The sequence below is a fragment of the Salvia hispanica genome, chromosome 6 (assembly GCF_029641045.1).
Source record: "Salvia hispanica isolate PSC_SH4W2 chromosome 6, Shi_PSC_v1, whole genome shotgun sequence".
In the NCBI taxonomy this organism is placed as follows: Eukaryota; Viridiplantae; Streptophyta; class Magnoliopsida; order Lamiales; family Lamiaceae; genus Salvia; species Salvia hispanica.
Window position 1 is genome coordinate 20,827,386 of NC_142697.1, and position 23,890 is coordinate 20,851,275.

A 23,890-nucleotide genomic window follows, 5' to 3' on the forward strand; every position below is an offset into this window, starting at 1 on the left:
AAATGATAACAGAATGATTATATCGATCTACTATTCATGTACAAGATGCATTGCAGAAAGCATATCCAGCAAAATCGAAGATCACAGATGAGTTTGAATCTTAATCTATTATATCTATGAAAGAAAGAAGTTTGAAGCGCATCCAAAGACAGAGGCGGAGACCAATAAGAATGCGACTAAAAGAATGCTCATGTCATAAAACTTGTGTCAAATAGATGTAGTATGCAACAAAGACATGATATGTAATATTTACAAAGTGAATGTTGGATGTGATCTACTTGGAATGCACATGTACATCAAAAACAATGAATACATGCACTGATGCACTTAAGATCTCCATGAAAGAGATTAGAAATGCAGTTGTTGGAAAAAATGACAGAATTAGCAGGCTTTTTTTTAACTGTACTAGCCACTAACTTACTTCATGAGATGTATTGTATAATTACAAGCATTGGTATAGCAAGCAAAAAAGGGCTTACAGATTAGTTGTGCACCCTCGAATGCTTTTTGTCAGGCAATTTTCTAGTATAAAATCCCGAGAAGGTTTCCAACAACTTCCCACCAATTCAATTCTATCCTGATCGAAAGCAACCTCTCTGTTGGAGCATATTAAAGTCCATACTCCTCGCAAATGCATAACCTGAAAAATCTGGTAGACAAGTAACTAGCTTTAAACTGGTTGTTTAAGATTAAGACATGAACAGTTGTGAAGAGTTTCTGTGTATGCATGCTCAACATACTTGTATTTTTTTTACTAAATGGGATGTGAAAATGTTCAAAACTTATGGCAGGCAAATATGAAGAGAACTAAAACTGCCATTTGACAGCACACCAATTAGCCTTTTGGCTTTCACAGAAAGGGACAAGATATTTCGGAAACAGAAACGAGATCAAAATCCATTTATTTGTAAGGACATTGGACAGTAATACTCAATTTCCAGGATTCATATAAATACTCTTCGGATTTGCAAGTACAGTACACACGAACCAGCTAACAAGATCAATCTGTATGTTTAGTTCATCAAATCCACTTATTTCGCCTGTAACTTCAGTAAATCTTCTTCTATGATACCATAAATTTTCAGCTGATGGTGTGGCTAAAAACTATAGTACTTACTCCAGCAACAATAGTTCTCTATCCTTTGCCCATTCGAGAATTTTCCAGGATGATGCATGCATCTTTCTGTGCTGTTGGATTTCAATCAATTTAAACATACTTCCATTTGCCAGACTTCAAACGACACGATAGTCTGCATGGGTACTGTATTATTTTGGCATCATGTGCTGAAATAAAAGCTAGTTTAAGCAATTCAGCATCCTCTCTCTCTCTCTCTCTCTCTCTCTCCACAGTAGCAGTTCAACAAGAGATCTTTTCCAAACCAAATAATTAGTTATATATATTAGATAAGTAGTCCCAACAAAGAAATTATTCTTACATAATAGTGTAAAGATGATGATGCTGTCCCATTTAATAGATAATAAGCTAAGAAAATGTGCAAAAGCTTACCACAAAATTTGAGTCGGAATAAGTCTATGCTGGCCTCCAGTTGACGGAAGACATGTTCGGTCTAGGCAGCATCATGGGAACACCATGAACTAAAAAATCATAGCAACAAATTATACTAACATAACATACAGAATCATTGTAACCACAAGTAAAAGTGATAACAAATAAAAGTAATGTTGTATGCAGAAAAAAGATCACCTGGCATTTGACCAGACGAAGGTAGACTATTTGGGGCAGAGTGCTGATAATTTATGGTACTAGAAGGAGGCCTTTCATGGTAACCTTCAAGACATGACACCTTATTAATGTTTATAGAACGTGTTCTCACCACTATGTTCTTGTGCTACATAGCATCAGAACCAAGATCCAACCCATTTCTTACTGAATGGGTAAGCATTGTGATGCCCTCATGTATGACGTATATATGCATTTTCCACAAGATTTTATTCATTCATTTATTTATTAATGTTATTATTATCATCATCATCATCATTTATTTATTTATTTGGGGGGGGGGGGGGATTGTGATCTGTGGCATGCAACAGGAAACAAGCAAGTGCTTCTGAAATCCATATCGAGATAGTTCACTACAAAACCCCCCACGGTGTGTGTACACACCAACGGTGGTCAGGAAATTCAGGGAAGGGGACTACGATTTTGGGAGGGAAGGAGCATTCCTAAAACATTCTATATATTTACAGTATCAAACACCTACCAAGCACAGTTGACCAATGACCACACACAACGCATATCATGCACCTGGTGCTCACGTGGGATTTGATTTAGTCACCAGCAACAGACAGCATGTATATTTCAATAGCAATGCTTGAATAATACAATACTGGCTGAACTGGTTTAAAAGCCGAGACTAGTACTTTATTTTATACAGAAACCATCTACCTTATGTTTCACTAAGCAAGTTATACTAGAAGCATCAGTGAAGACATAAAAATTATACTCCATAAAATACTTCAAAATATGCATAAGAGCACATAAAGAAATCCTAACTAAAAACAGTTGATTTGGCATTAGAAACAACAATAGTAATAAATCGCACCTTCTTGGGAATAAGATGGACCAGAACATGACCTTCCTCCTGGCATCCACCCACCACGGGGATGATCCACAATGAAGTCATTTCCTTGCTTCCGCCATTGCTCATCAGCTATATATCTCCTTGGATTATCGGCAAAGTTTGGTAATGAATAAGAGGGGTACTGAGGTTGTTGAGCTGAGTTTGGATAGGGGAAATGGTTAGGTGGTCGTTGAGATGGGAGTTCAGGATGCACAGGCCTTTGTGCGAAAGGCACACTACCAGGCGGATACTGCTGCCTATGCTGTGAAGCTTGGGGATTCATATAAGTATCATCCTCTCCATATTCCACATGCCTAGACGAATTATAGCCTGCATGTTCTCGTGCATTGCTGATCCCAGAAGGAGGAAAACAAGATGATTGTTGTGGTGGTACTTCCCCTCTAACAGATGCATCCATATGAGACCCATGAATAGTAGAAACCATATTGGTCTGTTGATTTCCCTAAAATCCACAAGTTTGATCCTTCATATTCAAAATGAAAACAATGGTCTACATACAAATTCACATACATTTGGACTAGTAAAGCTAGAATACTTACAGTGGGTGTGGCACTAACTTCACGTGGTAAAGGATGAGGTCGATAAGATGATCGTGGAGAAAGTGGCAGTGATGGAAGTGGAGTCTTGTTGTGGGAAACCAGTGGAGGCTGAGACGGAAATATTTGCTGGGAAATTAGTGGCACAGGACCCAGATGGGGCGGAGGACCAAAAGGTGGAGGATGAGGTCCAAGAGGTGGTGGAGGATGAAGATGTGGGGGAGGTCCAACTGGTGGAGAAGGACCGGCAGGTCTCAGTGGAGGGCCAATAGGAGAAGGATCAGCAGGTCTTAGTGAAGGTCCAACAGGTGGAGTTGGACCAGCTTGTGGTGCAGGACCAACAGGTGGCTGAGGTGAATCAACAGGTGGCTGAGGTAGTTCAGCAGGTGGTTGTGGAAAAGGATGTTGGACTATGGTGGGTGGTGGAGGTGGAGGTGGGGGAGAATATGGAAGTGCAGGTGGAGGTGGAGGTGGTGATGATGGAGGTGGTGAAGATGGCAACAGTGGAGTCATAGGTGGAGATCCAGGTGGTAATGGAGGAGACCCCTCTGGAGAAGGAAGCCACTCGGTGGAGGTGTTTGAAGAAGATTCACGGCCACTATCTGGTTTGAGCTCCAATGAAGCGAGCTCAATAGTGTCATTAGTCATCGTTGTTCTCTCATCCTTTTGGTGTCCAGAAACATCTTCCATTTCAAGCTCACCATCAACTTCCTCCAATATGCAATGGCGCCTATCACTAGGAGTAACAGAATGGTTCTCATGATCTCTGCCTGTAGCAGGTGCATCCTTGGAAGGTGATGCACCATCATCTTTCAGGCGTAAACTCGTATCAGAAGCATCCTCATCTTCCTCTTCTTCGAACACACTTGCTGACAGAAATCCAGGTAACTGAAACATAGCATTGCTGAAACCAACACAAAACACAAGATGCAGGCATATGAGATCTCTGAAAATATAAAGTTCGCAAAGTATGAGATGTAGACTGACCCATTCAGATCCTGTTATACAGATTCCAAATCAGATATTGTTATCACAGTAATCAGGTTATACATCAGAGGTTTAAATTTATGTTTCCAACTCAAGTCACAAGTTAAATAAGTAATAACTTATACCGGTTTTGCAGACAATGTCAGAATAGTTGTCAAAGTATCACAGGGTAAAACAGCAAAACAAAAAATAAGAGAAAGAATAAAAAAATCTACATTCTACTTTTTCTTTAAATTTTTAGTGTATTAAATGTTGGGAAAACCATGAGTTGTTCCATGTTGAGACTATGAAATAAAAGCCTAATGTTGCATAACAGTGTAAACGACGTATAAACCAGAGTCCTGACTGCAAGCAGTTTATAAAACATGCCTAGCAACACTAACCACCACAACATTCAATTAGTGCTTAGGCATGTGCTTAAGAGTCAGGAAATGCCAAAGCTACTTATAATCTGTATAATAACCATGACATGATAGAAAAACAATTAGAAAGTAAAAACAAAACAAAAAAAAAACAAACATTACTTAAAAGAGCAACTAGTAAATTATAGACCTTCCATATTCATCAACAACCATGCCTTCCATTTCTCTAATAGGATCATCAATAGATCGTTCAGCTCGGGAAGGACGTCTTAGTGGGATTGATGTATCATCATTTACCACTCCAAAGTCATCCATGTAGCGACGAAGAATGGATTCTGGCAAGATTTTCCTCTCGAGCCACAATCGCAAGACCTGAAAGAGGATACTCAGTACTTTGTAACAAAGTCTGACGACTCACTTTTAGGTACAGTATAGTCACCTTCCGACACTGACGTCGATTTTCCTGAGCACCAGCACCAGCAGGAGCAGCAGCTCCAACGAGGCGGGGCAACGCAGCTTGAACAGTAGAGACGTATGAGGCCCCTGCATTTCATGAAGAGGATTTAGTCGAAGACAGGTTCATCAGAAAGAAACCCATCGGGATAGTGATGAGTGTGATGTAAAGCAAAAGCGGCTGCATAACTTTATTTTGATGTAGGGCTGGAGCAGGGTAAGTTGGGGAATAAGAAGACAATGGGAATAAAGATAGACTAGATATTTTAGAGGGCATCATTGTAAAGAAATGATCCAAGTCCCAAACCCCGGTTAAAGCATCCACATACTAAACAATTCATTTCTCTTTTTGGTCCCCCTGTGTCTCTGTGTACTAGTGAGAGTATTCTGTGTGAACAGTTTAATTTTGAACTTCCTGTACCTCTCTGGGTGTGAGAGCATTGGGTTATTGAGTCAACAAGGAAAAACAGATCCACTCGGCGATGTAAACTTGGCTCATTTTCTAACTTCTGTATAAGAAGTTCCACAACCTGCATGAGAATCAGATTTCAGAATTTCTGTTTCCAAGGAATATATAACAAGTAAATTAATGATGTAGAAAAGGCATTCATGAACATTCAGTAACTAAGCACAAGTCAAAGGCAAAGTACCTAAAATCAAGATTACCCAACTTAAAATTGTCTAATAGGGGGGAAAACATTTCAGTTCAACTACGGATTTTAAATACATTGGTGGTTGTTTCATATAGATTTTAAATACATAAAATCCTATTGTAAACTAACTTTTTGGTGAATTTGGCGCGGTTGGAATCTTCTTTAAAGCTGAGTGAATTTTTCTAATCTATATATATCAAATCCTTCAATCCGGACACAACCTAAAAGAATAATCATGACGAACTAGAAATCCTAATTTACAGTACGGAAAAAGAAAAAAGGAGTCAGCTAACTATAGTAATTAGGTCTTCCATCAAATATCAGAACACCTAAGCCAAAAAGTGAAACCACCTACAGCTACTAAGTGCACCTCTAAATTATTCTATACCATACCATTTTAATTGGAATGAAACGATCATGTGCCAGTTAGCTACCTCATTGGCGAGTCCATACTTTGCACAATCAATTGCCAGTCTAGTTGCACGTGCAATACTCTCTTTGGTCCTTGACAGTGTCTCTATCATCCCTTCAAAGGTATCACGAGCAACAGCTGCCTCAGTACCCCCACTTAGAGAGCTCCCAGTGCCTGGATGACCAGAGCTTACCCTCCTCTCCTCAAGCTCATCATTCTCATGTTGATGACTAGATTGGACTTGATGGAGATTGGCAGAAGGAGAAATCGGATGACCTCCTAAAATATCCAGTTGGAGTGTATTCCTTGCTTCATACACCAAAGCAGCAGGCGCAGGACTTGGTCCCCGTCCAGCCATCTCAATGTCAGAAATAGAAAAAAGAAAAGGGTTTCCATTGGTATTTTGAAAGTGCGTCTGTTTCTTTCTCGCCTGAGCAGCAGCAATAAGATTTTTCATTGACATGACGGAGTCTGATGTTTTTGAGTCAACTGTGTGACCTGTTTTGTGGTCTTTGCTCGCATTCAGCCTGAGAAATGGAAAATAAAGCTTAAGAAAGAAAGAAACACAAATACTAGTCCCCATAATATCAAGCGTTTTTCTTTACCTTTCCTTAATTGACGTGATGTTTTCCTTTGAAGCCCCAACCACAGAGTCATTGATCCGGGAACCTGATTTCGGAGTAGTTTTCTTTCTCTCTCCAGAAGAAGGTTGCTTGCTTCTTTCACTTAGCAATTGATTAGGAAATAAGTTTGACCTATCAGACGATGCTGCATTCTTGTTGTCTCCTGCTGGAGTTTTTTGCCTAAAATCACTACTAGGTGCCTTGTTGGGTTGCTTGCTTTCCAGTTCTCCTGACACTCTCCCACCACCAACAGACTGGGGGGGCCTTTTAGGAGAAACTGAAACTGGTTTAACCTCCATTGGGGCTGATTTCTCAGAGTTCATCTGCTGTGGACTAGGAGATACATGTGCTGATGAATCTCGCGTCCTCTTCTCTGTAACCTGTTGAGCAGCTGGAGATAGCAGCTTCTTCATAACTCCATTATACTGTACCTGATCTTTTAACCCATTTTCAACTTCTCCTGAATTTCTTAAAACCTGGAGATCATGGACAAATTTCTCACCATGTGTTACAGATTTCCTTTTTGTATCTGATAGGCGTGGTACAGACACCTTACTAGTAGTTCCTCCGTGAACTGGAGTTTTAGGCAACTCATCATCATCATCATCATCATATATGCAGACAGATCTACGTTTCATCGGTAACTGCACAACTGGAGATATGACTTCGCTAGAAAGTACTTTGTCAGTCTTGTCTGACACAAAAGTTTCCAATCTATTTTCAGATATCAAGGCAGATGCACACATTGTTTCTGGTTCCGGGCGATGGCGCTTTATTGGGGGGAGATCGTTGTCAGATTCAGAGTTACTAATAATTGGAGGTCTAATGGACTGGAAGACCTCAGCCTTCCCGACTGATGTAAACCTTTTAGGCTCTTTGCTAGGCATTTTGTCAACAAGAACATTAAGACCTCTAGAATCAGCAATTTTTGAGATTTTGGTAGGAGATGATACTTCATTTGTATGAGACCCTTTCTTTTCATTGCCATGCTGGAACTTAATCTTTTTCCAGGTAATAGTATCACTATGTGACTCAAAATTTACTTTAGCATCCTGTTGACCATCATGTAATGCCTCAGATTGCCTTTTTTCTTTCACCAACAGCTTTTCCTTCTTCTGACTAATAATATCTGATCGTAATTTTGGGATATCAGGTGATGAAAGTTTCATGCCCTCACCTGAAACAAATTTTCTTCTCATCGCATCTCCTTTATGATCATGAGAAACAGCCGATCCACCACTTCTATGTACTGCACCCGGAGATTTTTTCTTTGACCCCATAGCCAGCTTTGGTCTGTGTCCATTTGTCAATTTATTCTGGCTACCATCAGTTGATCTGCCTTTTACACTTTTATCAAGAGGATCTTCCTTCTTAAGAAAATGGTGTGAAGGGCTAGAAACAGATAGTGAATCCTTTGAAGCATTGTTGTTTGAAGAGATCTTATTGCTCTCCCGCAAAGATACAGGAGGGGACCACCTACAATTCATGTCGTCGGACAAATAAGGCTTTACATCTTGACATTCCACCGCATCTTGCTTGTGCAGACAATGCTCTAAGCCAGAGCCCGGATCATCATACTCTTTAGTCTCCAACTTGCATTCTGGCGCAATCCCATTGTTTTGATTAATATCCAATGCCTCTTCTACCATTGGATCAACAGAATGTGCCTCAGGTGGATGAGTTTGTATACTGTTATCATCTCCAACATCACTTCTTTTTCGCTGCAACTCTTCAAATTCTTCACATATTTCCTTCACCGCTTGGGCAAAGTATTTAACAGTCTTACCCTGGCATCGAGCTGACAATTTATTTTTCGCTTCATTGGTGAATACTTGAATATCCACAGGAGCAACAAAAGCTCTATTGCCGGAGAAAAACCAGGAAAAAATTAAAATTAAACTATTTTAGAAAACCATCTTTGTTATTCCCTATCCAGTATAAAGTACAATTACGAGCAAAACTGAATGAACAAAGAAATAGCATTATATGATATCCCTTCAAAAAATGGGTAAAATCCCTTTGGCCTTTCTTGAGTGTTCTTCTGCTGCAATTTTTTAAGTCAAGTAAATGTCTTCACGAAACACATATCAGAACATATCAGATCACATTTAAGTCCAAGTAATGAAGTGAATATGCAAACCACACCCATAATTCCATACATATTATTGCAATAACTCAGGAACTTTCCCCATTGAAGATAATTAACCATCAGTACCAACTTTCTTATAATGAGATGCTTCCACATCCGCATTAATGAATTCAAAAACCCAGTTATGTGTTCCTTCATGGACATATTATAGGTTTCTAGCCACAAACACAATAAATTATCCAAAAGTAAAAGGAGTATGTGAAAGCAAATTACTTAGACCATGCTTTCTTTCATCAGATAGAAGATGGTGATTATTTATAGTTTTGTACCCTCGTCTTAATCATTAACTAATTTGGCTTTAATGTTTTTCAACGAATCTGTACCATGTTCTAAAGATAATTAGTAGTTCCATGAGACATTGACTTTAAATCAATTGTTTCCTGCGAGTGATATAGCAAGTAGATATACAAACATAACGCAGTAAATCAAAAGATTTGTGCAAAACGTAAATTTTGTACATCCTACATAAAAGTGGGCCACCAAGATAAAGTAATTTTATTAGGTACATGACTTTCCAACAGTATAAAAGAACACACGGTACTTTCAATAATTCTCTAATTTACTTGCGGGGTAGGCTTAATATCATATGAAAGCTGAGTTTCTAGTTTCTACAAGCGCACTGTCTAATTCTATGCATCTGTCGTCTTTTGAAGTAGTACGTATACACTTTAAAATACTAAGATAACTATAGGAGTCTACTGAATTTTAGTGATACTGATGTTAACAGAAATTCAGCAATATGAGAGATGTGCCAACACAAAATGTCATGAGTACAATTTCTTATGAATGACATTTATGCACCTGCGGCCTGCCAAGTAAAAGACCTACTTCCAGGACATAAAGCATAAGTTTTCCAACTTCATGCTTACAAAAGTTTATCAAGGCAGGATGGGAAGCCATTTCAAGCATGAAGCAAGGAGATAGGAGCTAACCTGTTATTCTACATATTTTATTTTTACATTTTTGTCGTCTATGGTGAAATTGAAAAGAATAGACAATAGTATTTTTCAAAGCACCATAACAACATAAAAAGGGTATCAGGAACTTTGTACTCCTCTCAAGTGGTAACAGCTTTCTTTATGTTCTTAGCAGGCTATGAAAGGCTCTGAGCACATATAACTAACGCCAACCAAGTCCCTTTACCACTAGTACAAGTAAGTGAAAACATAGAGAGGAAGTACTCACATTTCTGCTGTACCAAAGAACTGGACAAAGCACTTTTTAGGATCGGGAGCACGCTGCCAGTCTTCAGGTCGGCTGATCTGAACTTTGAAGCTCATCAGTGAACAATTCACATAAGGTAAAACAGAATTAATAAGGAACAAGCACAATTACCATCATTTAGCCAAGTTAAGCTAACCAAGGCCAACAAAGAATGGAAAAGCAATATAAGCAGCACCAAATTCAGATATCGTAACTGCCAATATTAATATTGATGTTTTGTTTGCCTTTAACCAAATCTGTAAGGAAACTAATAAAACCTTGACACTAGTGTACTAATACATGTGGCTTTGGAACTAAATGTGTAAAGACACATATGCGCCTGCTCAGCAAATATATACATGAAAATAGCATATCCATGACAATTGATCATAATTGACCGAAATCCCAAAGACCTACATATGAGCAACATCGGATTCATCGTGTACTAAGAGTTCAAGATGTAAGATTCTCGAGAGTGAAGGCTAGTTTCAATCAAACATAGCAACTAAATGCAACTCCAGAGAGTGAAGAAGACTAAGTCAATGGCAACCAAACAAATTGAGATTCCAATAGAAGAAAATTTGAATACTCGAGGTAGCCGATAATTACTCCACGACAAATCAAGCGAAAGCGGGCGAAGAAAACAGCGCCGAGCAAAGCAACAAAGTGAACAAGAATGTACCTTGGCAGGCCAAGCGGGGAAACCCTTAACTTTGGCGAGGACGAGATCGCCCAAACCCAAGTCGTTCTTCGACTTAACCCCCTTGGCTCCGCGCCTGCGCCCCGGAGCCATGACCCTCCAATTCCAACTTATTTCGCCCCTATAGTTGAGCAAGCAATTGACGACGGAACAATCAGAAGAACCCTAGCGAAAATAACAGATGTCAGGGGGCAGCAGGCCCCCAAAAACGGCGTCAGTCTGGGGGCGGCGGCCTAGGGTGTTGCGGAGGTTGGTTGCTGCGGCGATCACGGAGATATAGCAGAAGCGAAGGCCAATTCGCATGTGGGAGGCGGAGACGGCGGTGGTGGATGAAATGAAGTGCGCGCAAGCATGTATGTATTCTGTAAGTATTGTCAAAATTCGTATACAAATTGCAAAAATATCAATACATAACTAAATCCACCTTAGGATACCTATAATCGTAATTTAATTTGCTACACCCAATTTTCAGAGATTTTTTAAATTGTTTACATAATCCATATTATTACCCCTGTCACAAAATCCCAATTATATTTTCTGAACAAATAAATTTCAGTGTTTTAGGGCGCATTAGCAGTAATGTGTCATAAACCAGCCACAAAATTAGTCACAGATCACAATTTATTTTCCCTCTACACTTTTCAAATTAGCTACACCACCTATAATAACACAGTCCAAAATCATCCCCAAAATTAATCATAGGATTTTTTTTTATATTTTTGCCCTTTTAATCTTCAATTTAGAAAATAATAGTAACATAGATTAAAATAGCTATGATGATAAAAAAAAAATTATTTATTAATATTTCTACACTAAACATCATCGTTAAGCACCTATAAATACTCCTTCCGTCCATAAAAAATAGAACAATTGGTGTATGACACGGATTTTAATGTAAGAGAGAAAAGTAAGAGAGAAGGAGAAAAAGTAAGTGAAATAGTGTGAGGAGGTGTTCGTGTGATCTGTTATGGAACAAAGAGATATAAATCTGGATCTGATTTATTTGGATGGGGCCCACATAATTGAAATTAAAAACAGGTGTTCGGTGTTTTAGATTTAAACCCAGTTTTGGCTGTAAACAATTTATTTATTTATTCCGTTTTACGTCTTCTGACGAAAATGACCCTGAGGCATGGCGATCGGCCTCGGCAGACGGTGACAGAGGTGGCGACAATGCTGAATTTGGAGATGGCAAGAACAGACGGAGTTCGACAGGGAGAGCTGAATGGAGAGAGAAGAGTGGAGAGTCGGTTGTTGTCCATCGACGGCGCTGTGATGGAGACGGTGAGGAGAAAGGCTGAGGGCAACGCTGATGGGGTAGGAATTCGACGACACTGTGGAATCTCTGATAAACCCAGATTCCACAGCAAACTAATCGCAAATGTTGTCCAGTCGTCCAGTCGCTCGGGTCTGCCATCTCCCTCTCGGCTTCGATTCAGCACCGTCAGTCCTTGAATCGAGTGACTTGTCATTCGCCTGGTCTCCCCGCCGATGCTGCCCGACTTATCTCCTCTCCCTCTTCTATTCGGACTCTCTCTCATCCACTGCACTAACATCTCACAACCACTAGTCTTGCCGCTGCGCCGCTGCCTTCGTCAGTCTCCCACTCCCTCACTCTTCCACCTCGCCCCCAGCACTCAACGTTCTTCTCTATCTCTTCCTCACTTCTCCACAGCGCCGTCGAAGCTGGGGCGTGCGTGGGTTTTGATTAGAGTTCAATTGATTTGTGAATGTGGTAAAAGAAGGGGAGATGGAAGGTGAGGGGTACAGCTGTAACTTAGCCACCATTTCTTGGTGTAAATAATTTTTCCATATTTGAAAACCACCTCCCACCAAAGATTTGTTTTTGGCTATTTCTGATCTAAACAGTGCAGGCCTGCTTGTTTTCTAGGGTCGTGTAGAATTTTATCTATAATAAAGCGAACATAAGAATTGGAGCAGAAAAAGGTCCATTTCTGGCTATATCACATACAGCGAACACCTTTAGGATTCGTTTGATACAAAAGATGGGATATGAGAAGATATGTAAAACAAGATAAGAAATACGGGCTTCATGTCAAGATATGCAAAGATATGATTTTTTTTCCGTTGTTGTTTGATAGATAAATTATCTAAATTTATATTGTATATTAAATAACATGGCTTAACTTGACAAATTGGTGAGATACATAAACAAGGTTAATGTTATAATTTTGGTAAGATTAGATAGGGCCCTGGTCTTATATTGGGCTTTGAGTTAAGCTTAACTATGATATCAAACAATTAGAAATGTCCATATATAATTTTCTATCTTGGTATTACTAACTTATCAAACATGCCCTTAGTGTAATGATGTGTAGGGTTATTATTTGTTGAAAACTATCCATAAATGAATGTGCTTTATTTTTTTAAGAAGCCAAAAATGATAAATGTGTTCTATTTTTTTGTGGACGGGAGGAGTAAAAAAAAGGAATGGAGATATTTAGATACAGAATAATGTACTTCATCAATCCTAACTAAGTTGGGTCGTATTTCTTTTCATGATGTCTCAACTAGATTAAGTCATTTTCTTCTTTGGCAAATAATAAATTATCTTATCTCCATTATCTATCATACTTCATTCTCTCCTACTTTTTACTCTCCTCTCGTACTTCATTCTCTCTCCAATTTTATTTTGTCTTTATCTAATCCATTTAACACAATTTCTTAATATTCTTACTCAAAAGAAATGTCTCAACTTAGTTGGCTTTAGGGTGGCAAATCGTGTTGGTTGGTTCGTTATCGGGTCAACTTAATACCAACACAACCTAATAAAACCTAATATGAACCCGAACACGAATCCGACCTGCTAACTTCAAACCCAAACACGACCTGCACCCAAACCCGAACTTGATATTACATGATAAAATCTGAATTTTAAACCTGATTTACACAATAAATATCTATTTACACTATTTAACCTGAATTACAAGATATTAAAGCAATAAAATAAAACATATTTCTTTTAAAAAATATAGTAAAAATATAATAATATTTCTTAATAGGTTATCCGTATCCAACCTACATCTAACCTGAAATGTCTAATTCATAACATGTCAACCTGATAAGGACATTAATCCAATAAGACTTAATTCAAATCATTAATTTCGTGCAGATTTGTGTCGTGTCAAAATTTGACAGCCCTAATTTAAACGACTTACCTCTTGACTAAACAGCAAATGTTGGGATATAAAATGGTACTTTTATTTCCTTATAATCTCTTGATATCTGAGATATCAACACACATTACCAAATCCACGTTTCGATATTTCAAAGCGATCTATAAAATAAAAACAAGCAGATTCAAATCGAAAATTAAACAAACAATTCCACCCCTATATCTATGTATTGGAAAATTCAAATTTCCAATTAAATATTATTGTGAAATATTGTTGAAGACCTAGTAATTTGAACTGCTTCCATCATGTGATAACAGCCCGCAACCATCGACAGCATAGCCTCCGTTATGAGTTGCATGATGCTTCGTGCACTCGAGGTAGAGGATTCTACCCTCACTCCTACGGAAAACTTTTTGTTTGAGCACAACTCTATGTATCTTTGTTCCATTGTTTTTTTCCCACAAAATTAAAGTTACAAATTATGAAAACGATCAATTAGTATCTATTGTGAGGGCTGACGAATCGTGCAGATTGAGTCGCTATCAGGTCAACCAAATATCAACTCAATCCAATAAAATCAAACTCTAACCATACCTAAAATCGTCGTGTTCTTATTGGGTCTCAATCCATTAACTTTGTGCATGTTCGTGCGGATATCGTGTCATGTCAAAAATGGTCATCCTTACTGTTAATGTTAGTAAGAGCATCTCCAAGGGGATAGGTAAATGGAGGGGTAAAGTCGTATAACTACTATATTTACCTTTTCTCCATGAAAAATCATTATCCAAGGTATCTGAGAAGGTAATATATATTTTCCCATTTTGAATAGGTATCTTTATCAATCCATCAATGGAGAGGTAAAATCATATAACCACCATATTTGTCTTCTTTTCATGAAAAATCATTCTCCAAGGAGGAAGATATATATAAGAAAGTATTACACTTTATGTTTTTTAATGCATTTTGTACTATTATTTTATTTCTTTAAAATGATATACCTTTTTCCTTTAGAATATACTCCCTCCGTCCACAAAAAATAGATCACTTTTGTCATTTTGGGACGTCCATAAAAAATAGATCACTTTCTAAAAATGGAAAGTTTATCCCTCATACTTTTCCCACTTTTTCTTCCCTCTCTCATACTTTACTCACTTTTTCTCCCTATCTCTCTTACTTTACCTACTTTTTCTCACCCTCTCTCTTACTTTACCAATTCTACATTAAAACCCGTGCCGAACAACAATAGATTTATTGTTTGTGGAAGGAGGGAGTATTACTTTTTGGAATGATATATTTCATTTTTTGAGAAGATAAATAGATGATATACCTCTTTCATTTATCTTTTCTTGTTGGAGATGCTCTAAGAGCAATTCCAAGGGGGAAGGTAAAGTATGATAAATTTATCTCTTTTTGGTGGAAAAACATTCTCCAAGGGAGAAAGTAAATAGGGAGGTATTATACCTTTTCCCATTCTGAGGAGTTATCTTTACCTCTCCATAAAAGAGAAGGAGTTATCTTTACCTCTCCATGAAAGAGAAGGTAAAATAGAAAAAAAATGTTTTTGAGATTGGAGGGAGAGAGAAGCGGCAAAATCTCAACAATAAAATGATGGCGGGAGATAGAAGCAACAAAATCTCAACAATAATATTAAGTGTCTATTGAATTCTCTGAAATTGGTTGTTAGTTTCATGAAATTAATTCCACCAACAAGAAACAATACCATTAAATTCTAACCTTAATTTTTGAAATAAAAAGACATCAAGAATAGACTTTTATTGGGTGAGCAAAAAAATCGAAAACCGAATATCCGAAACCGAACCAAACCGAAATTTTGAAATTCGGTTCGGTTATTTCGGTTTTTCGGTTTGGTTCGGTTTTAAAAATAAAAAGATTCGGTTTTTCGGTTCGGTTCGGACGAAAAAAAACCAAAAAACCGAATTATATTTTAAATGTATAATATTATATATATTTATTCTATTAATTTAAATATATTATATCATATATATAATATATACTTTAAATATATTTTATATAGTATGTATTATATATATTCTATTAATTTTATATTATATATTTATATTATATTAGTATATATAAAATAAATAAATTATATATATATATATATATTAATATATACTCCACATTTTTTTCGGTTTTTCGGTTTTTATTGAAAATTTCGGTTTTTCGGTTTAGTTCGGTTTTTTAAGTTCGGTTTTCGATTATTCGATTTTACGGTTCGGTCCGATTTTGATTTTTAAGGAAATTCGGTTTTTCGGAATCGAAAAACCAAATGCACACCCCTACTTTCATCTCATTCACTTCTACTCTCAAAGCCAAGCAATCCATTTTCAATATCAGGCAAAAGAAAATCAAAGGTACAAATCTAGAAAAGAACATATGAGAAACATATTTGCGTTCGAGAGATTGGCGTAGTGTTTCGGTTCTTCGCCTGAAGAATTGCGCTTCTATGGAACATACGACATTCTTTTGTTAAATGAAGTATATATATTGGGTTTATGCATAGGCGTCACCTTTATACATGATTAGTTTAGGGATTTTTTATGTTTCAAATATTTGTTTAATACTTTATATCATTTGATAAATATATTGGTTAATATTTAATATTTTATGTTTAGATTATTGTTTAATACAGTTTAATACAATATCTCTTTTAATTGTTGCAGATGGATTTTTTGTACAATGATTCTGAGTCTCTCACAGATTTAATGACAAGAGAACATTCCGCTGACTTAGCCGATGATTATGGTGATTTTGTGGCAAGTTTCGAAATTTACACTTTAAATGTTTTTTCTCCTACAACTCGAAAAAAAGGGCAACGAAGTTCAAGTTTTACCCGTAAAGATGATCACCTTTTGATTGCGGCGTATCTTCATACAAGCAAAGATCCAGCTACTGGAAGCGGACAAAATGTTACTACATTTTGGGGAAATGATAGAAAAATATTGATGATAATGGAGGTTTTTCCACCCAACGTAGTTTATCTACAATCAAAACGCGTTGGAGAGATATTAACAAACAATGCGGAAAATTCGTTGGAGTTTACAATCAAATCGAGCGGCTGAATCAAAGTGGACAAAACGAACAAGGAAGGATAAATTTTGTACAAGTTGTAAATATTATGTAGTTTTAAACCACATATTTGCCTAACATTTTTATACTCATGTTTTTAGCTTCAAGATGCATACAAGGAATACAAGAGGCAGATGGGAAAGTCATTTACTTGTCAACATTGTTGGGAAATTTTAATTCTCGGTCCCAAATGGCAAGCAACTTTGCCAAACAAGAGACAAAAAATCAACCACTGATGCAAATTTGGATCTTGAAGACGGCATTAATCAAGATAGACCTATGTGAAGGAAAGCTATGAAAGAATTACTAAAAAACAAAGGAAAAAGTGTTGTTCAGAGCGTAAGTTTGATTCTTACTCCGAAATTTTTTGAACGAAAAAAGTCGACCGAGAAAAAGCCGAACAACAAGAGAGAACGCTGCTACAACATCAACAACAACTTAATCTCCAGCAAGCTTGTTACGAGATGCAAATTATTGGTCGGGACACTACTAGCATGAGCCCTCAAGATGCTGCATATTTTGAGAGTATTAAGCAAAAAATTATAAAAAAAGAGGGGGTTTTGAAATAAAAATTAGTTGTTCTTGTGTAGCTTTGTCAACTTTATTTTCATTTGATAAGCCATCTTTCTCCTACATCTTTTAGTTTAGATCGAGCATTTGAGATTATATGAATAGTTTCATATTTTTAATCTATATTTTCATTTGCGCCCAACAATATGGTTGTACGGTCATGGTGATTACTCATTTCATCAAAACACAAAAGTATTAAATTTTGTGATTGAGTTTTCTGAGTGTTCAAGTTTGTGCATCAAGATTTCTCATTTTCACTAAATGGAGTGAGGGCAAATTAATACAAAGACTACAACTAATGATCAAAGATATTCATGTATATCTAAGGCCAGGATTGTAGAGTACAAAAATGGCGCATGCACCTGCCGCCAATAACCTATATAAACTAACATTTGTAGGCATTAAGCATAAATATGATATTACATTCCACAATAACAACAAAAATAAATTCTTGAGCTTGTTCTAAATTCAATAAAAAAGAGGTTCCACAAATAAAAAAAAATACTAAACCAAAACAGAGATTTTACAAATAACAAAAACTAAACAAAACACATTATAAAGGACATCAACAACATTTAGATGCCATGTAGTTTCCATAGGTGCTCAATGTTGAAAACGTGTTAATATAAGAGGTTTTTGGCCTTTCATGTTCTTCTTGTTAGGTTTGGTCTACTGAAAAGCATGTTTCGAGCAAGTTTCGCTCGAATAGAATCTTGCTTGTATACGTAAAACTCTATAATCCACTTTTAACCCGATTCAGTATTATTCGAGCAGTTCCGCACGAATAGAATCACTATTATTATTACATTGTGTTTGCTTGTGCATTTATAAGATGTTTTACAAACATTTAAATGCATAAGAAGTAAACAAAGTCTAAGTCTTTTGCTTAGTAGACCGGTTGTGGGCGTCGTCCACTTTAAGGTAGCACGGTCAGATCTATGCAATGCTTTGCAAAAGAAAAAGAAGAATTTCACAACCTAGATAGGCTTTGGCTACCTATCGTGAAAGGTTGCAATGTCAGTCCGCATATTTCTAAGCCTTATTGAGATAATTTGACATTAGTGTGGTATAGCACTGAACGGATCTAACAGCAAGACGTGTCTTTATGCTATCTACTGAAAGACTAGATCTTGATAAAATGTTATTTCTTAATCTACATATGTTAGCATTGAGCATACGGTATTGATTATGCACTACTTTGACTTATCAAATGGTGCGGGTTTTTCGCAATCCAATAATCCTGATATATTGGGTAGTGGTGATTAATATCTAGCGGTGCTAGGATTGCTATTATGTTGAAACGTGCACGAGGTGAGTCTCATTTGATAATGTCCTCAAGAGGAGCTCGAACAAGGTTTTATTATTCGGAAAACTGGCCAGTTGGAGTTTTATTACTCTATGAATAATAAATAAATGTTTCTTGCTAAGTCCACTCTTGAAATTAATAAGATATTAATTAATTAAGTCCATAGCAGACATTAATTAATTAATGGACATTTATATCTTAAGCGCGGGAAATAAATAATAAACAACGGAAACCCGGATTACTTGTAATTTCGGATTTGGATGGGGAGAGTTCAATATTACTTCTGTAGTGGCTGCTCGTAATATTCCAATATAAGCTTCTATTAAATTGTGGGTTCAATTTAATTAGTAAAAAGCTAATTGGGCGAGCCCATATCCAAAACCTTCCATAGATCCCTGTCTGGGCCCAAAAGGAACTTAATATAAATAGGAGAATAAAGGAGACAGAATCATTCATTAATTTCTTCTGAAATTTTCGTTCCTTCTATTCTTGAAGGAGGACGAAATTTTATTGTTTTTCTCGAGAATTTCAGCTCCTCCTCCGTGAGGAATTTTTCTGTCTTCTTTATTCGAGTCCTAATATTTTGATAAGATCAGCCCACCCTTATATCGAGATACAGTTCGGGAACCAGAGAGAAGATCCGTGGTCTAGTATCGAAGATCATCACGTGGAGAAGGCGCGAGCAATCGACGATTCTTTGGAGAATCGAAATCGGTAACTCTAAACCGTAGAATTCATGTTTTAAGATTTACTTTCTTTGAGCATGAATTATTTGCGTTCTAGCATGCAATTATCTGTTTAACATGTGAATTGATTAATCGCATAATCGGTCAAATAGATCATACGTCTGATTTATTTATTTTGTACAAGTCTTCCGCTGTGCAAGGGGCACCAAACCCCATCACTTCTAACCTCCATTGTGTTAATTTTGTGGTTTATGGTGGTTAATTTCATGACCTTCCATGTCCACATTTGGTGCCTATAAAAGGCGTGGAGTTGTAGAGAGATTGAACACCACAACAAGAATTCTCACTTCTCTCTCTAGCTATCTTCATCATAGTGTGCATTCTAGGAGCATTGCATAGCTCGATGCTCAGAACTCTATCAAGTTCGTCGGTGCCTAGCGGGTTTGAGGTGCTTCTACACGCTAGGAGGAAGTCGTTTTATCTTTGAGGACAATTCACCATTCCGTGAGCACTAGCCGAGGCGTAATTTGTCTTGCGGAAAGAGGGCTTTCCTCGACTCGACTTATTGTTCGGTTTGTTTATCATTTCCGTTGTAATTTTCATTCCACTTATTGTTGCTATTTTCCTTTCGATTGTAATAGTTAGAGTACAGCTTGTACACGGCTTGAGAATTTTCATCCCAATATTTCTAACACTCAATTAGATCTTCTTCCAATTGAGAATGAGTTTTATTGCTTCTTATCCGACCCAACCTTTTCCAAAGCTCATCAGCAACATTTAGGTCTCTATGTAACACCAGACTAAAAGAGTTTATGTTGATTTCATCAAAATCAGTATCACCCAACCCTCCTTCATCCTCAATTATCATATTATGCATTATAATACAAGCTTTCATGATATTTGACAGTGTCTCTAGATCCCAAAGATGGGCAGACCCACGCATAATAGCAAAGCGAGCTTGGAGCACGCCAAAAGCCCTCTCTACATCTTTTCTTACTGTCTCTTGCATTTGAGCAAAATGTTTATGCTTTAAGCTTTGAGGAAATGATATAGTTTTCACAAATGTTCCCCATCCAGGATATATACCATCGGCAAGATAGTATCCCATTAAATAATCATGCCCATTAATTTGATAATTAACCATAGGTGCACGACCAGAAGCAATGATGTCAAACACAGGGGATCGATCCAAAACATTAATGTCATTAAGAGATCCTGACATCCCAAAGAAAGCATGACATATCCAAAGATCAGATGATGCTACAGCTTCTTATATTATTGTTGGAGTTTGATGACATACTTGGATTTTACATGGTTTTAGAGGGTGTTTTTGTATGAATTTGATCATATTTCGTCTATTATTAGGCGTGTTTATATCTTTCTCTGTTATGTTGGTATGTTGACCATTTTGTTAAGAATGTGTAGAAAAAGGTACAAAATATGTCGATATACAGCAGCCTTGGTTTGAGACAATTTTACTAGATATTTCGAAGTCCAATCTGCCTCTAATGTCTTTGTCTTCGAAAGAGCTTCACGTGAGTATCTTAAACACCTCAATTGGAGTCCCGTAGAAGAAGTTATGGTTGTTTTACGAACACTGCGTTGTCCAGAAAATCTCACCCAGTCGATGAATTATTACCCTATAACTCCACCCGGCCGGGTAGCCTGTTAAAACATGCGAAATTCCAGAAACTCTCACCCAGCCGAGTGATTTTCCTGTGGATTAATTCCACCTGGCCAGGTCATCATTTTGGTGTTTTTCTGAGTGCGAACGCGATTTTTAGAAGAGAAAAATAAGAAGAAAGAATTAGGTCAATTCTTGGCATTCTACACGAGCCGCCAAACGCACACACTCTCTCTGGGAAGAACTCTTGGAAGAAGATTGAAGATTCAAGCTTCAATTCCTCTACCAATTGCAATTCGCATCATGATTTGCATTGTTTTTCCTAGTTTCTATTTGTTTTTTGCCATGTACATGAGTAGCTAAACTTTTCATGTACAATTCTTGGTGAAGATGCATTGATTCATAGTTTTAATCCAATTGACTTCGTTTTTAACTTGCTCTTGCAATTGTTTGAATTATTCTTGTGATTTTTCCTAACAATTGTTTGATCACCAATTGAGAGTGTTAGAGTTTTTTAGAGTAATCGGGAGATGAAATAATTAATCTTGAAAGAGGGATAATTCACACCTTAATTCAATAGAACTCGGGAGAGTTGAGATTCTGAGTGAGATCATTAATCTAATCAAATTGTTAGGAGTTAGGTCTAAGAATTAGAAGGGGACTTCAATTATTACACCTAATCTACGGATTTATCACCTGGGGGGGGGGGGTTTAGTCTACAATTGTGAGTCTGTGATTGATTCAACAATTTTGGAGACTTTAAATGGTAAATCTATTTCAGTTGGGTTAGACTATGAGTTGTGCATCAGATCCTTGAATTCTGCATATTTCTCTATTATTCTCTACAACTTGCTTCTTGTTCTCTTGTTTAAGTGCTTTATTTCAATCTCTGAATTTATATGCTTTTAGTAGTTGTTAGTTTCAAAACCAAAATTCTTGATTGTCTGGATAGTAGTTGAAATTTGTTCATAGTACTTAAGTTTACACTTAATTGTCTCTGTGGGATACTATATACTCTTGCTTGCTATTTGCTACGATAACCCCGTACACTTGCGGGTATTATTTGGGTAAAATAAAGTTGAGTCATTTGACAATGGCCAGTATACATACTTTGCCACACAGTTGGACAATTTTTCCACTTCTAGTGCATTCAATCAATGCTTCCTAACATACCTGGAAACCCACGTTGTTCGCCAAGTGCTAGTAGTTGAGCTATATCATTGCCGTTTGGAGCCCTCAAGTATTGTGGGTCATATACCTCCACAATTGTTTTCACGAACTCTCTCAAACAAACTAATGTAGTACTCTCTTCGATTCTAACATATTCATCTACAGAATCCGCTGGTTGGCCATAGGCAAGCATCTTTGTGGCTGTCGTGACCTTCTGAAGAGAGGACAAACCGGGAAGACCGGTAGCATCACATCTTTGGCGAAAATACGCATTGTGAGATACCGTGTCTTCAACAATTCAGCTAAAAAGAGCACGACTCATGTGGAATCTTGTACGAAATAAGTTTGCAGGATACACGGGATGCTCACAAAAGTAATCGCGATAGTCTTTCATGACCTTCTTGCCTGCCACTATTAATCACTCAATGTCCCTTATTGGAACCGCGATGGCCCCTCGTCCGCCGACGACTCATCTCTTCCTCTTGTGCGGCCGTTATAATGGCATCAAATTCATCATCCGAATCATTATTCATATTGTAACACCCACTTTTAGATCGAAAAACCGATTAAATTTGAGAAGTCACAATTTTGATACCATCAAAAGTGGTCAATTAAAAGTCTTTTTACAGATATTTAAAATCCGCATTTACTATATATTCTAACATTATTTACCAATATAACCGAAGCTACTAATCATAATTTTGCGCTCGTATAACATATCTCTATCAAAATCCAACTAAACCCAACCAATTTCAACAACTAAAGAGCCCTTACATTTGGCCATTTCATTATCATCAAGCCAAGGTTTCTAAGCTTTCAAAATAGCAATCAAAACATGTCTATCGACATCTAAACATAACGTATTCGACAAATTTTCAAACATAAATTCACATACTAAATCAGTCTCATCTTAATCAACAGTTTCAGATGGTATAACTTCATAAATAATGAATTTCAATATGTAAAAATAGTATAGATATTGGGCTTACTCAATTTATTAAAATTAACGTGATCGGATCGAGCTTTCGACGAAAAAATTGAACATGTTGCTCATATTGAAACTTCACAGTTTCTCCGTCCATGGAAAGGCCGAACACCCTCTCTCCCCCCTTGGGTATATATGGGTATATATGTTGGGGATGGTGTTTTAATATATATAAATATAAATAGCATCCACTATTGTTTTAAAATTGTACAAGTGGCATAATTTCAAATAAACACATGTAACTTTTCTTTTTCTAGAATTTTCCATAATTTCAAGACATATTGAAGTCGAGGCATATCCAAGATGATGAAAATTTCGTGCCTTATGCTTTAAATAAGATAATATATTTCATTTCATTTGAATTTACTAAAATAACCCTCTAATCAATCATATATCCAATATTTTTGTTCTTTAAGATTTTAATCCATATATAAAGTTCAACATTTAATTATATAATACCAATCATACAAAAGAATATCTCATTACTTTAATTAGTACTCTTCACGTTTTCGAAGAAATCAGTCGAAGACTAAACTGACTACTTTTGAAATTTATTAAAACACAACCTCCTTGTTTCACATCATATGGTAAACTATTATTATTTCCGATATTAAATTATTCATTGAAAGCTCTAATTCATC

The 23,890-nt window shown here is 36.9% G+C and overlaps 1 protein-coding gene and 1 pseudogene across 5 annotated transcripts; both read right to left on the reverse strand.

The window, feature by feature from the left end:
• Position 1: 1 nt before the first annotated feature.
• On the reverse strand, positions 2-11,068 carry LOC125203394 (ENHANCER OF AG-4 protein 2-like). Of its 4 annotated transcripts, none has more exons than XR_007173354.2 (13): positions 10,664-11,066; positions 9,964-10,040; positions 6,612-8,489; positions 6,029-6,533; positions 5,363-5,471; positions 4,928-5,031; positions 4,679-4,860; positions 3,143-4,043; positions 2,565-3,045; positions 1,706-1,789; positions 1,508-1,596; positions 1,118-1,250; positions 2-649 (listed from the first exon to the last, which is right to left on the reverse strand). XR_007173354.2 is itself a non-coding variant. In XM_048101727.2 (12 exons), exons 1-11 carry the CDS (start codon positions 10,772-10,774, stop codon positions 1,532-1,534), a joined length of 4,497 nt encoding a protein of 1,498 aa, XP_047957684.1. In that variant the 5' UTR covers positions 10,775-11,066; the 3' UTR covers positions 2-649; positions 1,508-1,531. The 4 variants fall into 4 exon arrangements, 2 of the variants coding, with proteins under 2 accessions (XP_047957684.1, XP_047957686.1); XR_007173355.2 differs by having other exon boundaries at positions 1,118-1,261; XM_048101727.2 differs by lacking the exon at positions 1,118-1,250.
• A 9,090-nt stretch (positions 11,069-20,158) lies between these two features.
• LOC125208012 (uncharacterized) lies at positions 20,159-23,383 on the reverse strand (annotated as a pseudogene). The gene is made up of 3 exons (XR_016132878.1): positions 23,254-23,383; positions 22,270-22,810; positions 20,159-20,633 (listed from the first exon to the last, which is right to left on the reverse strand). The product of XR_016132878.1 is annotated as an uncharacterized LOC125208012 (transcript).
• Between the last annotated feature and the right edge of the window lie 507 nt (positions 23,384-23,890).